The sequence below is a fragment of the Pseudopodoces humilis genome, chromosome 17 (assembly GCF_049639895.1).
Source record: "Pseudopodoces humilis isolate 2021_Gansu_Grassland_sample_001 chromosome 17, ASM4963989v1, whole genome shotgun sequence".
Lineage (NCBI taxonomy): Eukaryota > Metazoa > Chordata > Aves > Passeriformes > Paridae > Pseudopodoces > Pseudopodoces humilis.
Window position 1 is genome coordinate 8,062,759 of NC_142216.1, and position 25,141 is coordinate 8,087,899.

The 25,141-nt window shown below is 45.5% G+C and overlaps 1 protein-coding gene across 3 annotated transcripts in view; it reads left to right on the forward strand.

Moving 5' to 3' along the window:
* The window catches only part of KLHL3 (kelch like family member 3), a 52,693-nt gene extending 30,420 nt beyond the window's left edge, over positions 1 to 22,273 (forward strand). For all 3 annotated transcript variants that reach the window (XM_088063478.1, XM_005523527.3, XM_088063479.1), the window contains 10 exons: positions 705 to 814; positions 5,695 to 5,811; positions 6,809 to 6,958; positions 9,487 to 9,604; positions 10,349 to 10,546; positions 11,357 to 11,458; positions 13,949 to 14,077; positions 16,966 to 17,106; positions 17,312 to 17,455; positions 17,696 to 22,273. In XM_088063478.1, the coding sequence (XP_087919604.1) occupies positions 705 to 814; positions 5,695 to 5,811; positions 6,809 to 6,958; positions 9,487 to 9,604; positions 10,349 to 10,546; positions 11,357 to 11,458; positions 13,949 to 14,077; positions 16,966 to 17,106; positions 17,312 to 17,455; positions 17,696 to 17,724 (1,238 nt within the window). In that variant the 3' untranslated portion in view covers positions 17,725 to 22,273. The remainder of the gene's footprint in view (positions 1 to 704; positions 815 to 5,694; positions 5,812 to 6,808; positions 6,959 to 9,486; positions 9,605 to 10,348; positions 10,547 to 11,356; positions 11,459 to 13,948; positions 14,078 to 16,965; positions 17,107 to 17,311; positions 17,456 to 17,695) is intronic.
* The last annotated feature ends 2,868 nt before the right edge of the window (positions 22,274 to 25,141 follow it).

Genomic DNA, 25,141 nt, shown 5'->3' on the forward strand with positions numbered 1-25,141 from the left:
TGAGATTCATGTTTCTGTTATTCAGCCAAAGATAAATGGGACTTAGAAAATGACAGGTGAGATTAAATTGGCAGTATATGTAAGAAATTCTTGCAAAACTAAAATTGCTGCAACTGGCTAATGACATATTTGACCTAGAAATTATTTTTTAGGAAGTGATTATTTTGTGTGCCTTTTGGCTAGATATAAAGCTTGACAGATGTTCAGGCATAATTCCTCCAGTTTGAGGTTCTATTCAGTGATGTGCTTTTTATTTTAATGTGGCTCCCAGAGTATGGAGGGATCTGGAGACAAAAAAGGGAGAAATAGAAGTTTGTACAATTGCAGGCTTAAGTGGAAAGGGGAAAACTGGGAAGGTGGGTGCTGAGGTGGCCAGGTTATTTACTACTTTAGACATTTGCCCTTGTCTCAATTGCCACTTTTAACTGTATTTGCCACTGGAATATTCTCAGTGGTTTTTCAGAAAGTTTAGTATCATTTATAAAAGTATTTCATGGGGCTGGTGGTGCTTGAAATAACATCAGGTTTCTTTATCCTGCTCTGAGGCTGGTTTCTGTCTGTGTTCCACTCACAGCTGCTGTGGGTCTGTCTTGGGTGCTCAGAGCTGTGGCAAGAGCTGTTCTCTGAATTCTGTGCTGCTTCCACTGGCTGAAAACATGGATTTCATTATAATTTTCTGTTCCCCCTTTTCATTTGTTGAACAGAGCAGCATTTCCCTGAGGTGATGCTAGGAGAAGAATTTCTTAGCCTTAGTCTGGACCAGGTTTGCAGTTTAATATCAAGTGACAAGCTCACAGTCTCCTCTGAAGAAAAGGTACAGTAAATTGTATAGCAAGAGTGAATGTAAGAATGCTGGAATGTTTCTAGATCTTACACCAGGAACTGTTAACGTGATATGCTCCTTAGGGGCCATTCTCCAACAGAGATCATGTGGAAAGGAAAATTAAAATAATGTGAATCCTAAAAACACATAAAAATGACCTTCACTTGGTTGTTCTTTGCAGGAAGTTATGACTCTCAGATCCATATCACTCCAAAAGCCCTGGGGCTCAGAACCAACTACTTTATCTCTCTGGAAAACTAGGAAACTCCTATCTGCTGTTGTGTAAAGCATTTAATACCTGCTGTAAAACCTCAAAAAAAATTAATTCCATTAGGCCGGGGAGGAATATTGGCTTCTGTTGCATGTTGGATAGAAGAACAAAAGCAAAAGGAACCAAAAAGGAGCAAAAATAAGGGAAGCAAAAGGAAGGAAGGAAATGTTTTTCTAGCATCTTCAGTGTATTTAATGAAAGAGGGGGGAAAAGGCAGTGGTTGATATGGTTTTTGTGGTTGAAACATTCAGTGCCCCTTGTGTAGTCTGGAGTCCTGGGGAGGAGGGTGACCAGTGTTTATGGTGCTTGGTGAGCTCCGGCCCCATTCTGTAATCTGAGCTTCTTGTATTACCTGCTGCAGATTTCTGGGAACAGGCATGTGCCTCCAGTCCTTCAGCTCATCTCCAAATTGTCACTGTGGGGAGATTGCCGAGTCACAGAATCATTAAGGTTGGAAAAGTAATTTAAGATCATTGAGTCCAACCACTAACCCAGCACTGCCAGGGCCACCACTAAACCATGTACCTAAATGTAAATGGTCACTTGTAAGAGGCTGCAGGAGAGCTTGAGGATCGTGTGGTTTGTAACTTCAGGGCTCTTTTTGGATGCCTGTGTTTGGGTGGGCTGAAGCTGGACCTGGGTATGGAGGTGCTGCTGGCTGGGCTGCCCATCCTCATGTGTGCTCTCCTCCTGCTCAGCCCGTCTGGGCTGCAGACACGCAGGTGCTTGGGCCCAGAGGGACTGTGAAAGTCACCATGAATCCTGCTCCATGTGAGGTGTGGACACAGGGATGCTCCCTGCTGATCCTGAGCCAGCAAACTCGGAGGCTCCGGGCGCGTTTCCGCAGCCGTGGGGCTGGCGGGGGCTGCGAGGTGCTGCTGGGGCAGGGCCAGGAAGGGAAACAGCAAATAGCATGAACTCACAGCAGAATCTCTCTGCCTGAGCCAAGCAGCCTGCAAAGGGAAGTGCAAGTTTAGTAACCACTTTTTTCCAGTCCTGTGCAGCATTGTTCAAAAGCTTTTATTGGCCTTGCGCCCAGGGGAATCAAAATGCTCCTTCCCTCATCTGAGCTTTACACAATCAAACCCAGTATTTCTTTAGCTGACTGTAAAAAAACTTGTAAAAGAAAAGATTGTTGAGAATGCAAGTAAGTAGCAGGAAATGTAAGCATAAGCTGCACATTAAAAATAAAAGATCTGAATAACAGGAGAGAGGCAGAAAATGGGAATGGAACATAAATGTGAAATGTGCTGGAGTTCAAAGAAATATTGGAAATTGAGGACAGACTTGTAGGCTGCTGTTTCATGTTAACTTCATGACAGACAAGCCATTTTCCTCACTTTTAATCTTTCTATCTGCTAATGTTATATATTATAAGACAAAGTATATAAAAGTATATATGTGCGTATACCAGTCTGTGCATACACACGTACATCTGTGTGTATGCATGTGCAAAATACTTCAGAAATCTGGCAGCTTAATTGTCACAGCCAGATTTCACAAGGAGTTTTCTTGTTCCTCTTCTTGCTGTGTCTCATACATGTACTGTACCTGTGAGCCCCAGAGCATTTCCATCCCTGTATCACTGGGAGGTGTTAGAGCCAAGTCCTGCCAGGATCAGGGAGGGAGAATTGCCCTCGGAATGCCTCAGGAATTTGTGTGTTCTTCCCTTCCTCTGCCACCCTGCAACTAATACCAATTGGCCTAATAAAATATATCTTCACCAATTTTGGCTTATTTATACCCCTAGGCCATCAGGACAACAAAAATTCTCTGCTAGCACAGAAATCTACTTTAATTGTAAAGTGGTGACAGCATTTCCTCATCACTCAAAGATTCTTCCCCTTTTTCCTTTCTCTTCTGTCCCCCTTGTTGTAGCAGCCTTTGCAGTTACACAGGTTCTTTCAGAATAGGGCAGAGGTTTGCTGTCCCTGCTTGCTCTTTTTGCTGTAGCTGAGTAGGGTACCTGGAAGAGTTTTATTAATGTTTTCTGTACCTGACCTAATTGGCTGTTTTTGCTGTTTGCAAGCTAAAAAAAATAACATATAAAAATAATAATTATTTGTTAGTTACTATAGATGTATGAAGTGGGGGGACTTGAGAATAGTCTTCTGCCAACTCAGAACAGTGGCTAAAGAAATTTCTTAAAGGGTTGTAGTTTTTGGATTGGGGATTCTACACAGAGTCTGGTAATTGATTCATTGTCTCATGCTGCTGACATGTAGCAGAAGCTGATGCAAGGTTTAGTTCTCACTCTTGGGAGTCTCTAACAAATGGATTTTTGGCTGAAGAGACTGGGAAAACATCTGGGCTTGCTCTTTCCTTAGGCAGTATGCAGAGAGGGGATATTCCAGGCTTTTACCCTTCTGCTCCTTAGAGTGGGAAATTTACTTCTCCCAAGCTCAGGACCGCTCCTGCAGCCAGGCAGGTGCCAGCTGCTATCTCAGCTCTAAATCAATCTGTGTGGGCAACTGCTTTGTCCATCCCACCCTGGCAGCAGGTCCTGCCTGGCTGGAGAGTCCCGGGGGAGCGGCAGCAGCTGCTTCGGGGTCTGCAGCGGGCACGGCGTGTGGAGGGAGGGCACGGCAGGACTGGAAACAGATGTGGCCTTTAAATAGAGATATTGCTGTCTTGGATTAAAGCCTTTTTTCCCCTTCTCTGAAATTAGGAATCAGAGCCAATAGAAGGTGCCAGACTCTGACTTTTTTTTAAAAAAAGTTATTTTTAGAGTAGGCACAGCAGGGAAGCATCAGTGCTTGCCTAACTCAGGAGTGGACTCCAGCACTGAGGAAGCAGCTTATTCCTAGTGCCTTACCTCCCTTCAGACTTTTTCACTGTCCTCCTGACCTGTAGCTGTGTATGTCCCAGCCCTGTGACCTGTTCTGCAGCTCAGCCTTTGTGCAGAAGAGGTTAATGGAAAGCCTGTTTGTCGGCTAAACATTTGCTTTATCCTCCTTCCACACTCATTTGCAAGTAAAAAAACCTCACAACAATCCAGTTTCTACTTTAAAGGCCTCATAGCCAAAGTTAAAATGTTCGTTTGTTTATTTATTTTAATTTTAAAATACTTAAAGGCTCTGCAGTAGTTATTCTCCTCAGCATTTGCTGTGGTTTGATTACACGGTTCCCTGTTGCGTTGCTTAAATCCTCCTTGCAGTGTCCTGAATTCCAAACAGTTCAGCAGGAACTTTGTTGGCACAGGAAATCAGGCTGGTACTTTACTGCATTTTAAAAGTATAAAGTATATAGTTTATCCTAAGAGGAAGAAACCCCTTCCTGCTCTGCATCTCCTTCATGGCAGGATGTGTCTGCCAAGGCCTCCTGCAAATACACTTACCAGCAACAACTGGGGACTGAAAGATGGTGCCCTCCTTTTTGGATGATTTTGTCAAATTAGTGATCTTGGACCAAACAAAATGGTTTCTTGGGGAGTGATGCAAGGGATGGAAAAAAAGAAATAATTATCTGTGCAAATTGGCCTGACCGTTTGGTGACCCCAGAGGGAAGCTGAAACCAAGGGTGCTTGCCTGGCATGCTGGAGGGAAGGGCCAGGGATGCTTTTGGGGGAAGCACAGTACAGACAGTCTCTGCTCAGCCCCCCTGAGTAACTGGGCAGTGAGAAGGCTTGGGGAGTGTTGCCTGTAGATGTTATGTGTAGTTATGTGTCAGAATTTAATTCTCTCTCTGTGGGGAAACTCCACTGCAGTGATCCAGATCCTGCTGTGCAGCATCTGAGACTGCATCAGCCCCTCTTCCTGCCTTGCTGGGTGTTTCAGGAAGCCTTTCCCACTCCCGGTGACATTTTTAGGCCTTTCTTTTGTGAGTGAGGCTCACAGTTATATAAGCACATGCATATTCATACAGGAGCCCACATAGGACACTTCTCCCGTGCCTGTGCGTCGCCAGGGCTCTGCCCATGGGGCTGTTTGTGAGCACTTCGTCATGGATTCCAGCTCTGGATGATTATCTCAACCAGTTGGATCTGGAAGTAAAACTAGATTTTGGTTCAGACCAGAAGCCCAGTATGCCCTTGTTCCCCAGCTGGAATATCTGAGTATTTTTAGCAGTGAAATGCACGCAGTGCAGAGGCTCCATGGCTGCAGGCAGGGCTTGCCCTGAGTGTCTGGGGAACTTGTCCTCAAGACTTCTTGGTTTCTGGGGGCTGGTGGAGCTGGGGCAGTGATTAAATATGAGCATAGTGACTTTACTGTGTGGCCAGGCTCCTGGAGGAGGGAGATCTCTGTTATCAGGAGTAATTGTTGTGGCTGATTTCATGAATGCCCAGTGCAAATGTCAGCAGGCTCATTAAGTTTCCTGGCTGCCTTCCAGTACTAATGTCCAAGAGGTGTATGATTGTTCTGGACATGCACTTAGCTCTGTGAGTGATACAGCACATCTAGAAGCTGCTTGTTAACATGTGTGGTCAGCTCAGCTCTTTGCTACAGTGCTGCTCTGTGCAGTCACAGCTTTTTCATCTGTTTGATAGAGATCTTGCACCCCCTTCCTTCGATGCTCTAAAATCACCATGCTTCTGATTTTGGGTGGGTGACTCTGCAAGGAAGTTCTCTTTTCCCCATTTAATTGTACTTTATCTGTGTAGGTCTTTGAAGCAGTTATCTCTTGGATAAATTATGAGAAGGAATCTCGCTTAGAGCACATGGCTAAGCTGATGGAGCATGTTCGCCTGCCCCTTTTGCCCAGAGATTACCTGGTACAGGTTAGTCTGCAAAGAAGTCATTAATACTTGCACTTATGCTGCTGGTTGCTCCTTAATCAGTGGCTTGGCTGTTTCTGTCTGAGACAGGTAATTTGGTCTGTTGCTGAGTCTGTAAACAGAAGAACAAAAGCAAAAACTGAGTGGACTCTGAAATCAGTGTGTGCTCCAGAAGCCTTCTTCTAAATGGGACCCCTGCTCTGCCAGGAATGCTGAAAGCAGAGCTCCTGCCCTTCTAGGGGAGACATTGATAAGTCAATATCTCGTGATTTTTCATCCTGATAATACTGAAGTGGTGGTGTTGTTACAAGCTCATGCAGCTTTTTTATCTCATGCACAGGCAAAACGTCATAATGGAAAGACATAATGTATGATAATTTTGGTTTACGACATGTACAGTGCATACATATGGATCTATGTGGCTGGCAGGGAAGGCACTCTGACTCAGTCTGACTTGTAGATTGTTCTTCAAAAATTAATTCCTGGGATCTGGGCCTAGAAAATGAGCTGAGAATTCCCAGAGAAGGGTTGGCATATGGGCTCTTTGACTATTGTGCTTTTATCATCTGTCTAAAAAAAATCAATACAATTGGTATAAAATTGGTATTCACAAGATGAACCCATCATGGTTTTGGTTTTCTTTCATCTGTATCTTCTGAGGGAATAAAAGATACTGCCTCTCCTTAAAAATTCTGATTCAGATGAAAGAAATTGCTTACTTTGCATCCAGGCTCCTGGTGAATTCTCCTCTGCTGCATCAAGTGTTTGGCAGAGGGTGATAAAATACTTCTTGCAAGTGATCTTGGAAAAAAGTGACAAGCTTGGATGTTACTGCATGTGCTTCTTTGGGAAGACCTCGAAGTCTGTGTTTGTCTCCTGCATTACTTTTTTTAAATGTTGGTGCATTGGAAGGGAAATTCCAGGTTGTTTGTTCTTTCCACAAAGCTCCTTGTGACCTGTGCCAGTGCAAAAGTTCTTTGTTGTGTGTGCATGTTTTCAGACAGTTGAAGAAGAAGCTTTAATCAAGAACAACAACACCTGTAAAGATTTCCTTATTGAAGCCATGAAATATCATTTGCTTCCTCTGGATCAAAGGCAACTAATAAAGAATCCCAGGACAAAGCCAAGGACTCCCGTTAGCTTGCCAAAGGTAAGCTGAACTTGTCACTTTGTGTCACCTCACCCCTGTTCCTGGTGGCTTTTTCAGTCTTTGACAGGAACTTGAGAACTTGCCATGTTACTTTTTACTAACTCGGTGTTTGTGCTTGGAAGTGTTTTACTCCCTCTTCTGGCATTGCCTGTGCCCAGCAAGGAAACATGATTCAGTTGGATAAACTTAGATAAACCCTTAGGGGAAGGAGTGTATATGCTCTTGAAACGTTTTGTCAGCCACGAGTGGTTTGGTGGCTCGCTGGAGTGCTGGGAGGGCTGGCTGAGCTTGCTGCTGCCTGGTAAGGGTGGCGTGGAGCCCCACTGAGAAGGGTCACAGTAGGTGTCTCTTCATTTCCTGTATCCATAATCAGAAGCCAGGAAAGCAGGAAACAGCAGCACCCAGCCCCGTGGGCAGGAAGTCTGAAGTGAATTTCAATAGACTCAAAGCAGCAACTGAATAAATAATCCTTGTTACTCCCCATGTTTATCCCACAGGTGTGTGATGCTTTGGCCACCACTTTATTAGGGAAGGAAAAAAAGACCACAGGAACTTTTCCCTGTGCCCCAGAGATAAACACAGTTTGGCACAATGTCTCTCAGCAGACTGCCACTGAAGTTGCTAGTAAGCATTTGGAGATTCCAAGATATCAAAACCACAGTGTGTTATTTTTCCAAGCACAAACAGTGATGAGGTTGTTTTGTGGGATGGTGAGATCTGTGCTGTTTCTGATATTTGGATACTGGACTGTTTATTGAGAAATCGTGGTTTTGCAGCACGTGGCAGTGTGTGTCAGTGTCCTTTCTGCCTGCTGTTGCTGAGATGAAGTTGGTAGAAAACAGCTTTGGGGGTATCATGAAGGGCTGACATGGCCCTTGTTCAAGGACTAAAGTAGTTAAGGATAAAAGGAACAGCAAATCAGTGAGTTCAGAGGTTCTCAACATATTTTATAGCATGACCTATGAGCACAAATCCAAATCTTCTGCAGGTCTCTCCTTTCTTTTGAACTGTGAAGAAAGGGAAGGAGGTGATGATCTTTCAGCAATCCTGTTACTGAGAAACTTTCATCTGGCCTGTTGGTCCTGCTGATGAGGGATTATTGTCTGCTGTGAAATCCCTTAATTCTGTAATCGTGTGAAGCCCTGCAGCTTGCCATGAGAGACTGTTACACAACTAGTAGTCAGGCTGTTAATTTAAACTTAATTTGGTTTCTGATATCATGTTCTCATCTTTGTAGATCAAACAGACCACTATTTCCATGCTCTTCAAATTCTTTAAATTGCTGTCTAGCTCTCTACTTTTAAAGCAACCCTGTGTGGAGTTGAGTTTCTTATCCAAATGACCTCAAGTGACGATCTTATCCCCTCAGCTTCTCCCAGCTGCCTTGCAGAGGCTAAAGTCAGTTTTCCAACTACTCTTTATCTATATTTGAAACCTTATATTTTTGTTTCTAGCTCCTTGGCCTTGTAAAAATCAGGTTGTCTTGGGTGATGTTTGTCCTGTGATAAGGGGAGCAAATCCTCCCTCTTGATGGGTGTGGAGGGTTGAATGAAATGTGTGCTGAACAAAGTGCAGGTCCAGCTGCTCATCAGTGCAGGTGTTTTGGGGGCTGGATGCCTGTGCAGGTGTTGGTTTGCAGTGCCCTGGTGGGGCTCAGAGCCATGGGCACTCTCGAGTGCAGAGCTGCAGGCTCCTGGCGCTGGTGTCCGTGGGGAGCTTGTCTTCTGGCAGCAGAGAGGGCAGATTTGGGAAGGACCACACAGCATGCTTCCCAGGTCTTCTGGTCTTCTACTTGCCCACCAGTGTCCACCCCTTGCTGTTGCTGGTAGTGGAGGCTGGGGCTGGATGACCCCTTAGCCTGACCCAGCAGAGTGGTTCTTCCACTCCTGAGGTTGCTCTTGTCCACCTTGACATAGCTGTTCCCTACCTGTGATGAACTCAGGGTTTAATTCCTGCATTTGCTTCAATACCTGTGGCAGCCAGAAGCCTTAATGAAGCCGACAAATCACATCCTTCAGCAGCCCAGACCCCCTGGGTTGTAGCAGTTCTGGTGATTTCCCTGAGTGTCGCCTTCCCCGCAGGTGGCAGTGCAGCTGTCACGTTTTATTTGCTAAGTGGCATTGATTATTTTTAGCACCACCATGGAGATAATGACTAAACAGTGGGCCGCCCCTGGAAATTGTGCTGGAATCTTTTTCACTTAAAAATACTTTTGCAGTGAGTCTTGGGTATGCCATGGTGCTGAAAGGTTTTGTATTTCAAGGAGAAATTGGGCAAGTTGCCCACCTTGGACACAGTGAGGAAGGGTAAATGGGGTGGCCATGCTTAGCATGCATTAAATTAGAGAGAAATTTTTCCCCCTTGAAATATAATTGCCTGAAATAATTCTCCCTGCAGAGGCTTCTGGCTGGCCTTCAGCACATGTTTTGGCAGCTGCTCTTGATCAGGTTGTGGTGATGGTTTCTCTGCAGAGAGCAGCTGCCCAGGGTCATGTGTGAGGTTTTCTAGCTCTTCTCTTCCCTCTGCAGGTGATGATTGTGGTGGGTGGGCAGGCACCCAAAGCCATTCGCAGTGTGGAGTGCTATGATTTTGAGGAGGAGCGGTGGGATCAGGTTGCTGAGCTTCCCTCACGGAGATGCAGAGCAGGTAAAGGGAATTTTTGCTGCAACCTTCTTTGTTTCCCCAATGCAGCTCTTCAGCACTGGATGGATGTCCTTGGTCCTCCCTTTAGCTTCCTCTGGCCTCAAGCAGCTCTTTCTTTTTGCCATTTTTTCCTCTTCCTCTACAGACACCTTTCCCTTCTTGTTCAGGTGGATGTCCTGCTCTCTAGTGGGGTTGCTCCTTCCTCTCAGCCCTCCATAGCCACTGTCTCCCCTTTATCATCTCTCTCTCTCTGCTGGCTGTTTCCCATCAGTGTTTCCCCTCCTCCTCCTCCCCCATTGCTGTCTTGGCACCCCACAGGGGTCCAGTTTTTCTTGCTGGTTTCCTCGTGAAAAATCAAAGGAGCTGAGTCAGTCCCTCTTGGTGCGGAGGAGTGGGTGATGGAGAGCAGATCTTTAAGTTGGGAATGTTCCTCTGAAAACATCTGACAGGGTTGTGAATGTGGCTCACCATTTGGTGTTCCCTCTGGCTCACAGAATTACTCATTCAGGTGTGAGCTCCATCTGTGCCTTATGCTGCCATGTTTTCATGTGCGTTTCACCTCCCACATGACACGTATGTTTTATCATGCTCGACTTCAACACCGTTAACCTGCGGAAAACGCCAAAGCCTTGCCCGTGTTCTGCCCTTCCCCGCTGCCTCTCACACCCGGGCAGGCGAGCAGGATCTAGACAGATCCTTCGCACTTCCCAAGGTGTTTGCTGTAAAACCCCTCTCCTCTTTGCTCAGGTGTGGTGTTCATGGCTGGCAATGTCTACGCCGTGGGGGGCTTTAACGGGTCGCTGCGGGTGCGCACGGTGGACGTGTACGACGGCGTCAAGGACCAGTGGACGTCCATAGCCAGCATGCAGGAGAGGCGCAGCACGCTGGGCGCCGCCGTGCTCAACGACCTCCTCTACGCAGTGGGCGGCTTTGATGGCAGCACTGGTAGGTGACCGGGCAAAAAACAGGCAGTGCCTGACCTGAAAAAAGTGTTTCCACAGACCCTGCAGGGATTGCAGAGCTTTAGAGAGGATCCTGTGCCCTTCCTCTATGGTTCTGTAGAGGAGGAGCCAGGAATGGGGTTTGGTGTGTGTTGTAACTACCCACGTGCGTGCTCTGACCCGTCAGTAATTGCAGAGAATCTCATCCTTATTATTGTCTTTAGTGATACAGTTCTTTCAGCCTCATTCTCTGTATGATTATGCTTTATCTGGGCTGAAAAGGGATTTTTCCTTGTTTCAGTTAAATTTTTCATAGCAACATGAATAAAATACTAGCAAGGCATCTTTCAGGGTGTGTGTGCCTGGGATTTGTCTTGGCATAGCTGCGTGTTTAGATTCACACGTCTGCCTCTGCTGTAAAGCTCTGCCACTTGGTTAAGCCCTGAACTAACTATTGCAGCAGGGTCTGGGGGAATTTTTAAACCTTTGCGTGGACATTTTGTAATGCTTGAAAGGATGTGGGGCTTTTGGGCTTGGAATTTGGACTCCGCTCACCTTGGTGTCCTCAGCACATTGGAGAGGCAGCAGTCCCAGGGTAGGGGTGATGGGGTAGCAGGTTTCCCAGCCATTGAAGAAGTGGCATTGACATGCTGGTCCTAGCCTGAAAGGCAAGGGATTAGGAAGTGGGATTGCAGGAGCGTGGTGGGAATTACGGGTTTGGGAGGAGGTGGAAGGCAGATGAAAGTGCAACACCAATCTTTTTTTCTTCTCTTTTTTTTTAATTAGAAAACCTGTGTATCCCCTTTTTAACTAGGTCTGGCATCAGTTGAGGCCTATAGCTATAAAACCAATGAGTGGTTTTTTGTGGCTCCCATGAACACAAGAAGAAGCAGTGTTGGAGTTGGAGTTGTGGAGGGTAAGAAAATCAGCAGCCATTTCCATCAAGCAAAAGTTACTGTGCCAAACAGAAGCCTGAATGGTTAAGTGCAGTAGGAGGGAATGGCAAGAACTGTTCCCTAGACCAGTTTGGAAAGATTGATTTCATATGATGTAATTGCTGCAACTTTTTCCATTCTCCTCTTTATCTTGGTGAAAAATCATGTGTAGCTTTCCAAGAGCCTCAAACCTGTATCAGACTAGCCCATGCCTCCTGTGAATGCAATTAGGTGTGTGCAGGTTTCTTTGAATCCAAATTCTTCCTGGGCTGCTTCTGGCTGGTGAAAGCCAGAGCTGCTGTGCAGTGGATGCTGCTGCTGCTGCTGCCAGACACTGCGTGGATTGAATACCCATCACAGAAAATCTGCTCAGCCAGAGAAACAGGAACAGGGTTTGTCCCACAGCCCCAAGCTGGTGGTTTGGCAGAAGTACTAAAACCTGTGTTTATTGACATCAGGCACAGCTCTGCCGTGGTTCCTGAACGAGCAGGGGCTGACGATAGCAAAGGCCGGTGCTGCAGCAGCTCGGAGCGAGGCCTGGGAGGATGGTGGCAGCTGCTGGCACCTCTGTCTCAGCACCAGATTTAAGGGAGCTGGAACTGAGCAGCTTGGTTTCAGGACAATGAAAAGTTTAAGTAGGAACTGTTTCTTCCTTTACAAAATCTATTCTGAAAGAAGTGAAAGGCATTATTTGAACTTTAGTGTGGCATAGCACTTCCCAGTTAGTGCAGTGCAGAGTAGCCTTGGCACAAGCCTTATTATAAATCATGTAAACCATTCTTTGCAGTGTTTTGGTTTGACCTTTTTGAGTGGGAAGTACATGGAATATGTTAATGTACATGAAATGTGTTTATGTGAGAAGAAGAAGGGAGATAAAATCAGACTAAATAGTGGTCATTAACTTAAATTTGCATGTTTAAGAAGCACCTCCTTCAAAATTGGCCCATGCTTGGGAAGTGCTGGGCTGCTGTCAGTCATTGGAATTTATTCAAGAGGCTTGAATGCAGAAAAAGTATTGGACCTGAGAGAGGCATTTCTATGGTCAGATTTTCTACTGGAGACTCATGAAATCCTTTTCCTTTGGTTTGTTTGAAAGCACAAGTAAGTGTTGAATATGTTGAAGTCAATGATAAAAATAATGAGGGCATGTGATGGGCACAAGAGCTGATCATACTGGTGTAGGGAGTCAGCTGCAGCCTGCAGTTAATCCACAGGGTTCATCTGAATGTGACAAAAATTGATCAGATGATCTGAAAAATACTGAAAATACCTAATAATCTATGCCAGCTGGGGAAATCAATCTTGTCTTGCTTGGACTGGCACTCTTGCCTGATTCATTGACAAATAACACGCAAGACAATAGCACAAATAAGTGTTTGAAATGTTCCAAGAGACAGGAAGGTGCAGAAGGAGGCCATGAGTGGGCCTGAGGGAGAAAGAAAAGAGCCAGCCTGTTCTTGGAGCCTTGCAAACATCCAGAAACAGGAGGATGCAAAAGCCTAAGGCTGAAGATAACTGCTGGTGGGAGTCTTGTGCATGCAAAGATCTGCACAGCTCATTCATGGCCTGGCCCTGCTATCATGGATTGAGAACTGGTATAATTCCTAGCTTTTGTAGAAAAAATAGGTCAGATTTTTTTCTACATATTTGTTGAGCTTTTTTAATTGTTGTTTATTGTAGCACCTAGGAGACCTGAACTTGAACCAGAATGCCTTGTGCTGGCTGCTTTAGTAAGAAGAATCCTTCTCTGCCCAGAGAATTAACTGCTTAAATTCAAAACAAGCTGATAGATGATACAGGGAGACAAGGGGAGAGGATCAGTCAGGCCTGGGAACAGAGGACATAGTAGAGCATCTGCCTTGTTTCATGTATGATACAGTCCCATGATATCTGACTGTGCTTCTCTGGTCTCAGTAAGTGTGTGTTCATACTCCAGGAGACCCTCATGACACAGTAGCCTCTGCTGTCATCACTGGGCACAAGTGACCAGCTGTGTCCAGCTGGCCTCAGCTGCACTCGCAGCATCTCTGGGTTTCAATTTGGCCCAAGTTCTACAAAATCAGGTCTGGGTTTCTTTGCAGGTATTACATTATTATAAGAAGCTATTTTGTATTTATTGCTCATGTGATGCTGTAATTAATGTGCAGTGACAGCCTTTGACAGCACACCTGAACGGGGGGAACCCTCCATCAATAGAACACACTTTGATAATGCCTCTTCTCCTGGGCCAACAAGTAATTTGGAAAATCCTCCAGGCTGTGGCTTCTGATGAAGCTGTTGTGTTGTATCCTGCTGTTACTGACAGTTTAAAAGCATTAGTCACTCCTGTCTGCGATCCACTCCAGATCCCCTTGCTAGGCATTTCCCCAGACATGCCAGCAGGTTCAGGCGTGTCCCCTGGAGCCACCCTGAGGCAGGAGCTGTCCCCTGGGCTGTGACAGGTGGCTGAGCCGTGGCTGTGTGTGTTGCAGGGAAGCTGTACGCCGTGGGGGGCTATGACGGAGCGTCGCGGCAGTGCCTTAGCACGGTGGAGCAGTACAACCCCGCCACCAACGAGTGGACCTACGTGGCTGACATGAGCACGCGGCGCAGCGGGGCAGGTACTGCAGGATGGGCACAGCCTTCCCTGCTCACAGACAGCAAGGGAAAGTGGGATTTGGCATTGCTGGGCTTCCAAGTGCGCCCTCTTATAAACACCCCTTTCTGTGAGGAGTAAAAATGTAATGGCTTGGAAGCTCTCAGCAGCTCTCCTGACTTGGACAAAATCTGCCAAATTGAGACTGATAACTGGATTAATGAAATAATGTTTGGTGTCTCTAAGTAGCCCTGCTAACAGATGCATCTCACTTGTAAGCAAAGAGTTCTCTTTCAAAATCGCCAGACACAGCTGGGTACGGGAAAGCCAAGCTGCACCTCCCTCTCCTCTATCACTGTAGGGTTTCAGATGAATTTTCATTTTGGATCTTCCTGCAAGGACCCAGTGGGTGCTTTGCAACACAAAACGCATCTACACATGGGGTGATGTGTAGGATAACAAAATTCATCTCAGATTGTCCCTGCTTAGCTAGTTTTTATTTTATTTTTTGTTGGCAAGAGTTGGTGATCTGGAGAATTAGAGGAAAGGACCTGTTGTAAAAGGATTGGATTCTAGTCTTGATGGTTTCTAATTTCCTACTGATCTTGGGCCAGGTAGCAATTTGTCTTCTCTGTGATTGTTCCTCTCGGAAAGGGATAAGAGCTCTTACCCACTGCATTTAAAATCATCTTCAGGTGAATGGGAATTTGTCACTGTGGGTCCTGCTCAGTGTGTGCCATGTCCCTGATGTTAAATTGTGCAGTTACCCACAGCCAAGCCTGGGGGCTGCTCTTTGAGGCTGAAATGACCCTGCAGATTAAGCTGTGGTGGGAGTTCCCTTTTGAGCTGGGCAGTTTGAGGCTGCTCTCTACAACCTACCTGTTTTAGTGAGTTGTCTTTGTTGGAAACACTCTGCTCTGAGTGCTGCTTCACAAGTGTTTCTACATGTAGCAAGCCCTTTGTTAGGAATTCTCGTACTCCCCTGCCAGATTTCTTTGCAGTTTTCTGTTCCCCACCTGAAAGCTGAGTTCCTCAGGCTCTGGCTGTCCTCCAGATGCCCCTCCAGCAGGGACAGGAGGGGACTGCCCAGTGCAGTGGCCAGCAGCGGTGCTGCAGCACAATCTGCTGTACAGCTCCAGAAACGGCACCGCGCTCTGCACTGCTGTCCCCATGATGACATCTAGTGGGGGTGAGGACAGGTGTCCCCAGTCCCTGGAGCCATCCCAAGTCCCTGGAGGCACTGGGGCTGTGGGGATGTGCAGGTGCTGCCCAGGTTTTGTGGAATTATACATTTTTTTAGATTGAAAAAGACCTTTAAGATCATCAGGTCCCACTGTTAACCCAGCACTGCCACGTTCACTGCTAAACCACATCTCCAAGTGCCACATCTGCACATTTTTTGAACACTCCCAGGGTTTGCTGGACCTGCTGGCAGGGATGTCCTGTCCCTGTGTACCCTGTCTGTCTCACTGCACAAGGAGGCAGCTTCATGTTAAAAAGCTTGAGTGTTTCTGACTCTTTTACTCTCTTACTTGCTAAATAAGCTTACTCATTAAATTATTTCTTACAAGTATAAAATTTCCATTAACAACTGCATATAATCAAAGGCCAGGCTGCTGGGCTCAGATGCAGTTAAGTGACTTTCCATTTCCCAGTGAACTGGGAGACACCTGCTACAGCTCAGGAGCCAGGACACACATTTGGATGTGTTCTGCTCTTCCCAAGTCATGCATGTTGAGGTATGTCAACCTCACCAGGGATGTGGCCCAGTAAGGTGGGGCCATTTATTTATGTCAGAGATTAATTATATGTTTGCCAGCTGTGAACCATGAATCCCAATGTTATGCTGGGATTTCAGCATCTCTTGGTACAGTGAGAGACAGCTGGCCAAATACAAACCCAGCAGCAGCAAGCTAAGATAATTTGGAGAAGGGAGAGGTGACAGTGTTAGACCTCTGTTTCTGTCCCCAGATGGGGATGCTCCTGATGGAGCCTGGGAGGTGCCTGTTCTCTGGCTCAGCAGCTGTTCCTGTCCTTTCCTTTCCTGACCAGGAAAGATCCTTGCACAGGGACCAAGTCAAAAACCTGTTGGTATCAGGTTGGCAGAGCTCCTCTCCTCCCTGCACACTGGTTAATGCCCATGGTTGAAATGATGTGATTCAGATCTGTTTCTGTTTTACTAACATCCCACCTTGTTAATTTTAATAGAGGCCTTTGAACCTATTAACGAAGATATGTTCCTGGAAGTTTTAACTCTCATGGATTGGTGAACATTTTAATTAACTAATTTACTTAATATTAGGCAGAAGTGGCTTTAAGACCCCTATCATTCCCAGAGATTTGTCCAGGGGCCTTCAAAAATGGCTGAGAAGATGGCATTGGAGGCACCTTGTCTGTACCAGTGCTGCCAGGTTTTGGGGTGGGAGTGGGAAGAGAGGAATCAAGTGGCAGCTTCAAGAGCTGTGAGTTATTGAGGAGAGGAAGATCATTATGTGGCACAATGGCAGCAGGAAAAACAAAAGTAGAAGTTCTGAAATGGGGAATCGGTCTAAAAGCAGAGGGTCCCATTGCAGAAAATATCACGCAGATGGAAACGAGGTGGGGTGGGAGGCAGAGAGCAAGTCTGTGCAAAGAGATGGAATAAAGGCAGAGGAATGTCATGGGACTAGAGTGCTGATCTTGGATAGCCTGACAGCTTCCTAGGAGGGGACATCTGCCAGGCATTACTGTGCAGGCTGCTGTAGTGCCACAGGGTGGGTGGGTGCAGAGTTGGCCACGTGCCTGGTGATCTTGATGCACATGTGGCCCATGTTTCTGGAAGTGCCTTGGAGAGGCCAAGGCCATGCCCAGTAGGAGAAACAGGGACGTGCAGCCCTGTCCCTGTGCTGTGGCTGACCTGGCTGTGCTTGGCAGGTGTCGGTGTGCTCAGCGGGCTGCTCTACGCCACCGGGGGCCACGACGGGCCCTTGGTGAGGAAGAGTGTGGAAGTCTACGACCCAGGGACAAACACCTGGAAACAAGTAGCAGACATGAATATGTGCAGAAGAAATGCAGGTAACCACAATAAGCCTTTCTGTGGTGGTTGGCTCAGTTGTCTGTGGGTGGTTTTCAATTTGTGTGCTCGTGGTGTATGTGATCAGTGTTGTAAAAGATAAAAATGGTAGTTGAGGGATCTGCTTGGGAATGAATCGGAATGTGGCAGCAGCGTGCTGTGGGGGATGAGTTAGCCCATGTCTCACCATCTGTGCTCTGCTTTGAGGTGTGTGTGCGGTGAATGGTCTCCTCTACGTGGTGGGAGGCGATGATGGTTCCTGCAATTTGGCCTCGGTGGAATACTACAACCCCAGCACAGACAAGTGGACGTTGTTGCCAACCAGCATGAGCACAGGGAGGAGTTATGCAGGTAAACAGGCAGATGGAGAGTGGGCAGCAGTAGGGTCATCTGTAAACTTGAGGGCTGTGCCCCCTGAAGCTTTAATTTTACTTTTTTTATATGTTTTATGTTGATTTCAGTAGAAGAAACTTTGACAGAAGTGGTAAATACTCCCCGTGTGCTGCCTTTTGGTTTTGCAGGATGATTGTAGCCTTGTGGCAACCCAGGGGCTGCTCCTACCATAACTGTATCTGTCTGTTCTTACAACAGGTGTGGCTGTGATTCACAAACCCTTGTGACACACAATCAAGCCAATGTGAGGAGCAGAAGTGAAGTGGATCCAGCTAGGTGGTGTTGGGAAGATGACTGACCTCTGACTTGACCCATCTCATTGCTGTTAATGTCTTAGCATGACAAGTGATACGTTGCAAGCATCATCCACTCTGCAGTGGATTGCATAGCCAAGTGAAAATCCCTCTGGGGACGTGTTCCATGCTAGACACGAGGTGTTGCTTGTTATCTGTGGTGCAACCAGCTGTTCTTCTCGATGGCATGTGTCCTGAGATAAACACTGTGCTTGGACTGCAGGCACGGAATTTCTTGTGTGAAACAAAACTGCTACGTTTGGGCATGTGAGTAAAAATGAATGTTTCTGGATTTCTTCCCCATTGATGCTCCGTGCACATCGTTGGTTGAACTACTTACTCACTGTGCCTGGAGGGTGGACTTTAATACTGGCAGTGGAAAATTCTGAGTTCCAGCAGAGAAAAACAGCAGAAATGGACTGGAACAGGGTGGTCTGGCTCGAGTGTGACACTGTCTCAGTCATACGTTTGTACATGCCACTGGACTGCTGTATGTATCCCTGAAATGCTTGTGGAAATAAACACCATGTGGTTTTTCTACTTGCCATGAATGCTGTGTGCTGTGCGTGACAGGAGCTGCTGGGCAGTGCCTTCCCCGGGGCCGAGGGCTCCGCGCCTGAGCCACGCTGAACTTCACAGCCCCACGCGACACATGCTGCTCCCACGGGCTTTATTGCTCCTGTGAAACAAATGTTGCTTGAAGAGAAAATGTTCCCAACCCACACGTTTCAGCTGTGCTGAAATCTTCAGTTCTAGCTCTGTCCAGCATCTCAATGCCATTTCATAACAGAGTGTTTAGATGTTAAAAGATAGCTTATGGTGCCATTAATGTAGAGACATTCCATACAGCGAGAGCCCTCTGTCACCCAAGCAGGGAGGGATTAATGAGCCAAGTAAAATACCTGCAGTGTTTTAATGCTTCCAGAGCATGGAGATTAACTAATCACTGTCACTGTAATTGCTATTTTAGCCTTGCCCTTACTGAAAGCATTCCTTTATTAGTATGAAGAACTCCTAAGACTATTCAAAACAGACAAATCTAGATCCAGATGTAAGGGACCTGTCTTTTTTATATATCAAATTCTAAAAGTTTCTTGTTTAAGTAGATGTTTGACTTTAAAATACCTTTTTGTATCTCCCTATGAGCTCTGACATGTTTCTGCACACAGAGCTGAGCTACCAGAAGCTCCCCAGCTAAAGGAAAAATATTTTCTCTACACTTTTTTTTGTTTGGGGCTTTTTCATTTGTTTTCCCCTTGTAGATCAGCTGAGGCTTTTTGTTGTGGGCAGCTGTCCAGTGTTGTGGTGCTGGTTTCTGTCTCCATAGATCTGCTCTGTGTGACCTTTGACAGTAGAAAAGAAAAATACTTAAAAATTTATTTCAGAGGTATCTAAGCTGCATTATCTTGTGCTGCTTTTGTGGAGGAGTGAGTTACTTGTAAGATGAGTGCCTGTCCATTGTGGGGGAAACAGCCCCTGCCTGTGTTGTGTCACTGCCCTGCAGAGGGGCTGGCATCCTCTTCATGGGAAATGTGAGGTAGCTCCAACTCCTCTTTGGATGTTACTGCTTTTACAAACAGGGGCAAACTGTTTAAAGAAAAGGCATTGCTGCTCTTTATGTCTACCCTTCCACTGTCTGTAAGCTCAGAGGTCTTGCAAATAGTAATTAAAAAAAAAGAAAAATAGTCTTTTCCATAATACCCTTTAAAACTTTTGCTTTGAGTTTTACAATCTGCAGCGAAACGTGCCAAAATAATAGTGTGACATGCTGCTCTCCTGTGAGGTGCTGCTTACTGTAAAAGCCATTGAGGCTGATAGGAATGTACCTTGGTAGGAATGTTTCCCAGTAGGAATGTTTCCCAGTAGGAATGTTTCCCAGTAGGAATGTTTCCCAGTAGGAATGTTGCCCTGACTGCAGCTGCCTTTGGATCAGAGTACTGAGATGCGCGTTTATGGTGGCCTAAGGAAGGTGATGAGGCCCCAGCTGGAACAGACTCAAATTCACTGGCCCAAAAGGTGGTTCCCTTCCATGCAGCTTGGGAATAAAGGATAAAATGAGACAGACAAAGCATTTCAGTATAAGATACCATCTCTTGTTAGGCAGAGGTGACTGGACAGGCCTGGACAAGCATTTGGGCACACTTGGCCCTAGTTAGGTCTGGTATAGACATAAAGCTAAATAAACTCCTCTGTAAGCTACTGTACAGCCCAACTGCAGCTCAACAGTTGGGAGCAGGTCCCAGCCAACATTCTCACACCTCTGGCTTCACTGGAGTAAAGGCAAATATTACCCAGAGACTATGAGTTAATGTGGGCTGGAGATAAAAATTGGTAGGTACTGCTAGAGAAGTGCAAGGTTGCAATTTGCTGTGTTTGTCAGATGTGAAAAGTGGGCATATCTGGAGGTGGGATACTTTTATCCCCTGCTATCTGTCTGTTCATAAAGCTTCCTTGCTCGTAAGGAAAACAGGTTTTGGTGGTTCTCTGCTCTTGTAAAATGGCACTTGTGCCCAGTGCTGGCCCAGAGCTGTGGCTTGCTGGACAGGGCTAGGACTTACAGCCCTTGCCAGGTTCCCAGCTGCAGCCAGTGCTCCTGGATGGCAAATGACACATTTCCTCCCTCCCTTCCCAAACGTTGCAGTGTTATGCAAGTCAAGTGACCTCGTTTCCAGCTATGCAATACGAACAACCGTAACATGTGATGAACCAGCTGTACCCCCCACCCCCAAAATATTTTTGGAATTTGTCTTTGGTGTGTGGTTTCGTGTTTGTATTGTTTGTTTTGAGCACCTGAGCCAGATCCTTTACAGATTGCCTTTTTCTAGGACTGAAAACGTAGCATTAGCACTAACAAATTTTACTGTAAATATTTTTATAAGACAATTTAAAATAACTTTTGGATTGCTTTTTATGGTATTCAATGACATTTCTGGATCTAATTCGTGCACTCCAGAGTGGTTTTTGCTGGCTGTGGTGTAGGTGTGACTCTGTATGTTCTCTGCACAAGAAATGCCATGTTGTAAGAAAGATCTGGGATAGCTGTTGTGTTGGTTTTAATGTAAGAAGGACAGCATTGGGCTCCACATTACGAAACAAATTCAAACCCATTACCTCAGCCACCAGTAGGCTCTTAGATTATTGGTTATTTTACAATGATTTCAATACCCTGATTTAATTTTTGCCATGAGTTTGGCTCCTGGGCAGTTTGGGGAACAAGCTGTCACTTGGTGGTTCTGTTTCTTGGCTCCTGCATGCACTGCTTGAAGACAGAGATACTCTGCCCACAACAGTCTGGGCACAACCCCCCAGGATGCCAAAATCAGACAAATTATTGCAGGAGTTTTACTAAAAGCTTTACAGACCGAACTTGGACCTCTTCCTCATATTGGTCTTCTGTGAATATGAACACTTTCTGTTGTAATCTCTTTTTGGGGCACCCTGTGCTTGACCCCCTGTGGGACTCTGGCCTTGGGTTTCCTAAAAAGGGCTTTGCTCTTGCTGAAAAGCACCCCAGGATGAGCCCCAACCCCAATAGCATCAAGTGTGGTGCACACCCTGCTGGGCTTGCAATGCCTCAAGCAATCTGTTGTTTAAACAAGTCTGAATAAAGTCCATCTTTTCCATTGGTGCCTAATAGATAAATTGAGGGTGATTAAAATCAATTTTCTGTTCATTCAGTTTATCCAAACAGTGTCTTTTTATAGATGTGTACAACAAGTAATTACCATAAATACACTTGGCAGCGTTTGCATGTCACCACCATGAAAGCTTAATACTGTTCTCTGGTTTACATTGTTTGGAGACCAAAATCCTTAATATCCAGCAAGGTTGATGCCTGTTCATCAAGCCAAGGTGATGGCTCAACAGATGAATGCAGCTCAGTCTTAACCTTTAGGATTCATTAGCATTTATTAGCAAAGCAGTTTCCCCCTTTGCCCACATCATGCCCAAAACTCACTTTCATGTGAGCATAATTTGTTGGTCAAAGCTGCAGGGTTTGGGAGTGTGCTAGACATTAGGGTCTGAATATGGGCTCATTCACTTTTTTCCATCTGCCCTTACCTTTGTTTATGGGTTTATAAATTATTTTCCTCTACAGTGACAGTAATAAATAAATAAATATTGATAATTTTAATTTGTATATTTTATGTATAAAGACCCTCAAGGGTAATGGATGATTGTGAAATAATTTACCTGGGTGTGAAATGTTTTGGTTTTGTAAACCAGACTTTGTTGGTTCAGTAGCTGACAGTATACTGTATCAAGTTGGTTGACTGTTTAAGCTCATTTTTTAAATTAAAGATTTTTTTTGCATGTGTGGAGGACAAAGGACTTTGCAAAGTAATTCTCTTGACAGCTGTCTTGTCCAGTGCGATGAACGACTCAAGAAACGTTCTTCACTGACATATTTATATTATGAAAGAAAGAAAATCACACTGTAGTTCCCCGTCATTTAATTTGAATAAAAACTGGACTAATGAAACTTTTCTGTGTCTGTTTTGACTTCATTGGCTTCTGACAATGAGGAACAACCTCATGACTCCCCATGGCTTTATTTGTCCCCTCTTTAATTACAGCAGGTACCAGTCCTGGGTCACTCTGCCCCTTGCTGTGGGGTGGTGGCACGCACATGTGCTGATGCTGAGAGGTTGCCCTGATGCCAAGCTCTGATGCTGCCCCAGACTTTGCTCTGCTCCTTCTCCAAGGGATGGTAAAAGCATTTCTCTTGGGGGTGGGGAAGCCCTTGGTTCAGGGCATGGTTTGCAGAAGACAGAACCTTTTAGGGAATGCAGCTGGAAAGAGAGAAAACACAAAAAAATGAGTTTAGAACATAGGACTCAACACTTCTTAATAACACCATAAAGTAACACATTAACCAAGTCACCCAACTCATTTTGCCTTCAGCTCACAAAACATCTCACTGAGCTCTCTGGTTTTCCAGAAATGCTCCTTGTGCCTCCCTCATCTGTTAATGCCAACATACAACATCAAATTTACCATGTGGGATCCTGAAATATAATTACTTGATACACAGATAATGGATGACATGTTGTGGGTTGGTCTATGCAGCTGGGGGACTTTGCAATTATTCTGTATTTCATTTCAAAATGACTTTTCTCTTGCACAGCTGGCTCAGTTTTATTCATGTTTAAACTGATAAATCTATGAGTGTATGAACCTTCAGCTAAAGAAAAACCTTGGCAATCCAGGGAGAAATCTCACTATCTTGATTTTGCTGCCTGATTTTATTTTTTTGCTTTGTTTGTTTCTTTTTGTGTCTTATATTTTCACCTTTGGGCATGTTTTCCACCCTGCATTTCACCCTTGACAGGGCAGAAACTGTAAAGCAGTAGCTGCCACCTTGCCTCATTCACCTCAGAAGGGTTAGGGTTAGGCAGTGAGGAAAGGGAAAACAGAGAGGAGAGGAAAGAAAATCGGGGAAAGACTCCCCCAGTGGGGTTGCAAGGTCAGAAAAGCAGATGTTGTATGATTTGTTACCCAAATCATGTGGAACTGGAATCAAAGGGAGGGCAGGAAACCACCTCAGCTACGGAAACTTCACACCTGAGCAAGGATGAAGCTGCTCATTTGTAGCCCAAATGAATAAATAAGGCCAAAGAGGAATTCCCTGCATCCTGAGCTGCAGTGATGATGTGAATTTGAGATGGGATGTGGCTGTGGAGGGTTCAGATGGCAAAATTGCCTCTGCTCTGGCTGGAATCTTGTTCCTTGACTGTGCTAAGGGTGCTGTGTGGTGGCAGAGAATAACTGCAGTTAAAAAAATAACAAAATCTGTTGGATACTTTTGAAAAAGCCTTTAGGAGGCAAAGGACAGCTACAGAAACATTGCTAAGAACCACCCAGGGTTCCTAAAGCATGCCACAGTTGCTGACTGATGATATTGCCTCACAGAAAGTTATTCTGCACTGTAAACAAGCACAAAATCTAAATCAAAACTACCCAGTGACACAAAATATTCTAAGAAATTTGCCAAAGTGATTAATGTTAACGTTCTTGTTCAGCAAATTGAATGAGATTTAATTGGCACAGCTGCTGAAACTCAATGCATTTGATTTGGCTTTGATTTACAAAATATGTTACCATGAGCCTCCTCCTCCTTTCACTGCAAACCTCCACTTTGCAATATGCAAGCCTCTGCTAAGCATATTGCTCAGTCAATTACTGGTCTTAAATTTTAGAGGGCTTTTTTTCCTCCACTCAGTAAAACTTCTAAAAGGACCCTTTCAAGTATGAATGCCTGTCCCAAAGGATCTGTTCTTCTTTCCTAACCCCAGGAGGTTTAAATGTTACTGTTCAATGTTTTTCTTACACTTTGTTGCATTATACTCTTTCCACAATATTTTGTCACTTATTATTCTTAAAATCCCCTTTGACTTTGGATAGAGAAAATGCTGCAGGATATGTGCTGCACCGTGGTCCAGTCTCAACCCATGGACAACCCAAGAAAAAGGGGGTTTGAAAAACCTGCAGGAGCAGGGCTTTATGTCTCAAAAATCAGTCGAGTTACTTGTTATGTAAGTTGTTTTTAACAGCTGTATCTTGGATGTAAAACATGCTTCTATTTTTGAAAGTAAAGGTGACATTGGGAGTAGCTTGCTTTATCTAACAGAGAATGAAAATGCTATGTTTACAATCTTAAAGAAAAAAAACAAAGTGGGGAAGCCAGGTGGAAGCAAGTAACTTAAAGCAAGAGCCCCTGCTTGATGACTTAACCTTAATTGCAATCAACACAGGAGCTGGCTGCCTCACTTGTACCCATCCCTCCAACCTTCCCCCAGCCAGCCTGTGCAGGGAAGCTTTGATCCTTCTTCTGGACTGTCTCCCACTTTTTCTTAGCAAAAAAATACCTTATGCACCCAGTTGGTCCCAAAAAACTTGTCCCACCAGGTGCAAACAGGGACTGGTTTCTGTGAGAGCTGCTGTGGTGGAAGTCATGGAAAGTGGTGTCAACCGTGGGGAGGATTTGGCAGAGCAGGTTCCAGAGGACATCGTGCCCCTGTGGCCAGAGGAGAGGGGCAGTGAGTGAGGATGGAGCTGCAGGAGAAAGGGCAGCACAAAGCAGGGGGAGTGAGTGGGGATGGAGCTGCAGGAGAAAGGGCAGCACAAAGCAGGGGGAGTTCTCAGCCCAGGTGTCACATGGGGACACTTGGACAGAGGTGGTTGCAGCCATTGGGGCATTTGGCAGGGGGTGGTGGTGGCATCTGTGCCAGGTTGCAGGGAGTTCTTGTGTTCTCTCCTTTGTGCTTCCTCTCTGCATCTCTAATGCTCATGCTGTAAGAAGAAAAAATTCTGGGATCCCTCCCTAAGTGCAGGGAATGTTTTCCTAGAA